Below are 5,631 nucleotides of genomic sequence, written 5' to 3' on the forward strand. Positions count from 1 at the left end.
GAAAAGGCTCATAGACGAGTCCGCACTGTTGTGGAAGTTTTGGATAGGGCTGGAGGGCTACGGAAAACCATTTTCGATAACGTAACTGACGGTTCGTGGCAGTTATAGTATAATATGCCCGTCCTTTTATAATTTCTTTTTTTTATCAGGGTGCCTTTTTTCATTTGATATGTGTTTATAACGTTCCGTATGTAATCGGTAGTTTGACCAAATTTAATTTAATTGCTGTTTCGCAGCTGACCATCGATACTACGTATAATATTGTGTTTCTAACTCTTGTGGTCATTATCGTTGATCAGCTAGCGCGACAAAGGAAACACAAGCTCAACAAAGCAACAAACATGAAACTCGAGGCAAGCAAAACTAACCCAACGTCACTAAAAAGCTATCACTAAAAAGAAGTGTTTGTAGACAACAACAACAACGAGGAGGGAATCCGAATTACGCCGCAAATCCTGGATAGCACTTTTTGTGCAACGCGCTGGCGCCCGACTCCTCATACTCCTTCTTGTTGAACCGCAGAGTGTAGAAGTTGGTCTTGGCCGCAAACCTGGCGCCGCCGATCCAGACCGAGTACTTGCGCTCGGGTCGAGCGACGATGTTGACCTTGAGGCCGGAGGGCGCCAGGAGCGTGGACACCTCTTTCTGGAGACGCGTCTCGAAGCCAGGGCACATGGTGGTGCCTCCGGACAGGATGATGTCCTTCATGCTCTTGCGGGTGTTCTCGTCGCACTTCGTGATGGCGCTGACCACGGTCTCCTGGAAGCTCGGTACCTTCAGACCCAGGAGGGAGGGCTGGAACAGGCCCTCTGGGCAACCGAACCTCTCGTTGCCAATTCGAATGAGCTGACCTCCGGGACGTTTGTACGACTCCTCGTGGGCGGACGTGGACTTGGTTGATTCCTGCTTAAAGTCCGCGGCCACGTAGCACAGCCTTTCCTTCATCTCCCGGACGACATCCCGATCAACTGCAATGATACACAAAGAAGGACGATATAAGAGGTCGTAGAAGGACTGGTAAATAAAACGGCTATTGTAAGCGAACACGACCGCATTAGTAACTTTCATTAGTGTGTTCATACCTAATTTCGTCAGCCTTGTCTCGTTGACGTGGAGAGATAACTTGCTAAGACGCGGTTTGTCTGTGAGCATCTTATCGTGGTTACGCGAAAGACACCAGAGCAGCCATTCATATCCCTAATTTTCTGTGAACGAAAATGCGCTAATATTATAGGGACGTATGGCGCCCCCTAACGGGGAGTGTTCTTTTCAGGAAAGAACCAAAGAAACCAATCAGTTTGGATGTCAACAAGATGGAACTGGATAAACAAAACATGCAATGAACGTGGACTGCCTGGAAATGTCGTCCTATCCGTTCTTGTGTCGCAGATCAGTGTTGTATAGTTGTTATTTTTATGTATTAGTTATTAACCCACGCATAATATAGTCCTATATAGAACTGATAGTATGTGAAATAAATAACTAAATAAACCTATAGCCGCAAGTGGCGTTTAAGCGTCAAAAATCGAAGCACATGCATATATGCCAGGAAGCATTTACACGTAGCCACTGACATCTGAAAAAGTCCAGGGTGTGGGTAGTTAATGTGGTGTGGGCTCAGGCCCGTAGCCAAGAATTTTTTTCTGTGTGTGTGTGTGGGGGGGGGGGGGGGGTATTTTTTGAGGCCACGACTTCTAAGAATTGGAAGAAAGAGGGAGGGGGCGTTGATTTAGGGATAAAATGACATCAGTCGAGCCACCGGGGCCCCGAGTTCTTTCTGAGCAAAAGAGACGATGAGCCTATGATTTGCGGGCTTGTCATCATTCGAAAGGCGCGTTCACGAAGATTTACCGGCATCGTCGCGAGTCGGGAGCGCAGCCGCGACATTCCCGTCTTTGCGTGTCTATCGGGTGCTGATTGTTGGGTGCTGCGTCCTCTACTTCTTTGTGATGCGCCCGGAACTGGTCGTTTATGCAGCGACCCGTTTGGCCGATGAATTCAGCGGCCACAGAGCACGGGCCTGTAAAGTTCTGCTCAGTCTTGCACGTGTTAAGCCTTTTAGCATGTTACTTGGTGCAGCGGGGCGGCGGGATTGGGTTCCTTTCTGTTTACCGTCTTGTACAGGTCTCCCAGCCTTGACTTGCATCTGAAAACTACATCGGCGTCAAATCTGAAAGCTATGGACGTAAACCCGTGGGCCATCGTGTGCACGTACATAGTTCTAACCGACATGTTTGTAAAAAACAAGAAATAAAAAAAAGATGTGATTTCGCTTGACATCCGCGAAGCCGTCCTAGAGCTTTTCCCCCTCCCCCCCCCCCAGAAAAAAACACACACACACACACACATTTGGGGGGAGGGGGGGGGGGGCCTAGGGCCCCCCTCCCCCCTGGCTACGGGCCTGGGTGTCGCTAAAACCGCGCAACATATAACCGAGTAAGAAGTGCTATCGCATTTGACATATTATCTTTAACTTAGGCTCTCAGCTATAACTAAGATTTTTGTCGAAGCGTCGGCTACCACTTTGTCGCTTATGTATACACTGGACGAGAGCGCAGCTTTAACTGAACAGATCAAAGAGAACATAAAACAGTGAAGTCCTCAAACCTCCTCAGGGTATAATAACTTAACGTCGTTTATTATCTTCAGCGCAATGTTTCAAATGAAAACAAGGTCTTGATTTAACTCCACCTTAGTGGTTCCGTGATGTGCGACTGCGAATTGTCTTGCATATCTGCGCAAGTGTACTCCTATTGAGCGGGAGATAACAAAAGGTAAACTAAATTGTGCATCCACCAGGCTTGTCCTGCTTTAAAAAGGCTTAATTCGCATTTTAACTTGTCGTAAACGCCGCCATTAATGGAAGGAAAGCACATGAGGTGGATAAAGGATATAGGTCATCATTAGACAAGGGGGTTCGGGGATAATAGCTGAGTAAGCGGTAACCAAAGCAAAGAACAACAGACTCCACATACTGGGTGTGGCGAAGCTATGGCCCTTGGTCGTAAGGAACTTGATCAGGTACTCCGTCAGGTCCCTGCCAGCAAGCTCCAGTCTAACAATGGCGTCGGTCACGGGCTTGCCCTCGAGAATGGGCACCGCGTGCGTGATGCCGTCCCCGCAGTCCAGCAGGACTCCTGTCTTCTTGCCCGTCTGGAACATGGCGAGCTCGGCCTGGGAGGCCACGTAGACCGAAGGAGCGCTAAACTTCTCGAACAAGATCTGAACCATCTTCTCCCGGTCACCCTTGGAGCTGAGGGGGGCATCGGTCACGAGCACCGGGTGCTCTTCGGGAAGCACACGGAGCTGGTTGTAGAAGGTGAAGTGCCAGATCTTCTCCATGTCGTCCCAGTCGGTCACCAGGCCGCGCTCGATGGTGTCCTTGACGGCAAGGACGTCGCCTCTGAGCAGGGCGTCGTCCCCAACGGCGTACTCCTTCTGTCCGGCTCCAGGCAGCACTTTCTGGATGGAGGATGTAACCAAACCAAATCAATCGATTGTTGCTGTGTTTTTTTTTTTTCTACTTTAAGTTAGTTTGGTATTATCTTGCATTGCAGTCATAAGATTTGCCATTTTATTCGCTGAAGTTACTTCTGAAAAGTACAGTTTATTGAAGATTATCTGCGAAGCGAAGCTAAAAGAAATGTTTCGGGTCTGGGAGATCCCTTTTCGGCGTTTTCTTTAGCCGACTGAAAAAGGATCTACCAGGATCGAAATGTTTCTGCTCTTCGTGCTTCAGCTAAGGTGCCTGGAGCACGTCTCCGACTGATGTGTTTAGCGTCCTACGCTGCCCTTACATCAAAAGTGGTCCCGAAGTAGCAGCAAATGACGTCACAGAAGCCATAGTGTCATGCTTTTGCATGACACTTCGGCAGTCGACGGAAGCTTCCGTGGACTGCTACACTGGAGAGTGACCTGCAGCAGAAGAGGCGTCTGCCACATACACCACCGCTGTTGAGACGCCGCCAGGATCGCCACTGGCGATAGCATGACACTTCTATGACGTCATCAGGCGGAAATCGAGGGAGCACTTTTTTGGACGTGGTAGGTAAACACACCAGTCAAAGACGCGTTCATTTCAGGCACCGTACTAGGGGCATTTTTGTTTTTCTTTTAACATACAATACACGCCATTAAAGCCTAAATTCCACCTTGACTAGCGCTAAGAATTGTATTGTCTTGAATTGTAAGAACTGTCGTCGTCTATTTTGACGACGGGCTACAAATATCTCATTTGGACATGCATATACAGCTCGTTTTCGGAAAGATAAGTATTCAATATTTGTAATTAGTTTTCTCTTTCTCACATTGCAGTCGTCACCTCACGACCGCCCCTGCAGAAAACATTGTCCCGAAGGAAAAAGAAGCACATGAAGGGCTCTCTGTGTTTATGCCATTGGTTTAAAGACACTGTCTGGTGGCAGATATCCTGCCAAGCAACTACTTACGGTTTTGTCGGGAGTTCCGACGCATGACGGGAAGACAACCCTCGGGATGTCGTCACTGAGGAAACCGGCTTTACATGTGCCTGAGCCGTTGTCTATGATCACAGTGGTCATGGTGACGCCGGACGCGCTCTTGATCTCAGGGGTGCTGGTCAGCTGGAGTTATACCCTGCGTGGACAGAAAAAATAAACCTGCAGAGTCAGCTCTGAGGATACGCATGGGCATACACAACGATAGCAAAATTGCCTGTGTATGTTCTTTTTTTTTTTTTTAATCTTATCGAAATTATAAATACAAAATATTGTGGCCCTTTGGAGCATAGAGGCCATTTGAGAAACTGAAACTGCTAAAATACCACCCCACCAGCGCAATAAGCATAAACATAAGATACCCCTCCCCCCCCCCCCCCCCCCCCGCGCCTCCCCCCCCCCCCCCCCTTCTTCCAAAAAAAATAATAATAATAACAGAAAAGATGATGAGCAGGAAGGTAGGATAAAAACGAAATGTTGAGGTTGGAACATATGAAACTTCTGTGTAGTGTCGTCTCTCATTGTCCCTATCTCAGGGTTTTAGTCCATCATGTAAAAGAAGAAAAAACTAACATTTATGATGATTTACGCAATCTTTCGCAGTGAACAGTGCCTGTTCGCTGGCGACATTAAAGATAGTCAAGAAAAAAAATTTTTATATTAAACGCCACATTTCAGGGAAACCTACTTTAGGCTGTATGAACGCACATTTTGCAAATTTGACTTTTTAAGCCTCACGTGCATGGTGACATAACTGACATTATTAGCCTCCGATATATATCAAAAGACATTAATAGAAAATTGAGCCAAAAATGGCTATATATTGCCCGAAGGAACCGTCGGTCCGCGCGAAGCAACGTCTAGTAATTTTCGAACTTCTCTTTATTCCGTTTTCGGTTTCTTTATTCTATTTTTCGGCTCATCAGTCAAAGTCATTGTCCCAGCTATGTAACGAAGTCGTGACTTCATATTCTTCGTAGAGATCCGTGTCACATAACATGCTGAAAGCCGAGTCTGAGCTCACGAGAAACTTGTGCAATCAAAACAAACATTTTTTTTTTTTTTTTCACACGCTTGTCGGAAATTGGCGTTATCTAATACCCGAACTCATTCCCAGTGTACACAGCGTGGATAACACCTAAAACGAGTTTTGACA

General features: G+C 47.1%; 1 protein-coding gene across 1 annotated transcript; it reads right to left on the reverse strand.

Annotated features, from left to right (window-relative positions):
- Window positions 1–441: 441 nt before the first annotated feature.
- On the reverse strand, window positions 442–4,559 carry LOC8023502 (actin). The gene is made up of 3 exons (XM_002401475.5): window positions 4,449–4,559; window positions 2,976–3,462; window positions 442–968 (listed from the first exon to the last, which is right to left on the reverse strand). Exons 1-3 carry the CDS (start codon window positions 4,557–4,559, stop codon window positions 442–444), a joined length of 1,125 nt encoding a protein of 374 aa, XP_002401519.2.
- Window positions 4,560–5,631: the final 1,072 nt, after the last annotated feature.

Source organism: Ixodes scapularis, unplaced genomic scaffold (assembly GCF_016920785.2).
Source record: "Ixodes scapularis isolate PalLabHiFi unplaced genomic scaffold, ASM1692078v2 PGA_scaffold5__190_contigs__length_132052651, whole genome shotgun sequence".
Lineage (NCBI taxonomy): Eukaryota > Metazoa > Arthropoda > Arachnida > Ixodida > Ixodidae > Ixodes > Ixodes scapularis.

Bases quoted from the DNA above. Each gene is read 5' to 3' on its own strand.
- LOC8023502 (XM_002401475.5), bottom strand. From the start codon at position 4,559: ATGACCACTGTGATCATAGACAACGGCTCAGGCACATGTAAAGCCGGT. The intron at 3,463-4,448 runs GTAAGTAGTTGC...TCCTCCATCCAG, and splicing joins TCGGAACTCCCGACAAAACC to AAAGTGCTGCCTGGAGCCGG. The intron at 969-2,975 runs GTATGTGGAGTC...GTATCATTGCAG, and splicing joins CCATAGCTTCGCCACACCCA to TTGATCGGGATGTCGTCCGG.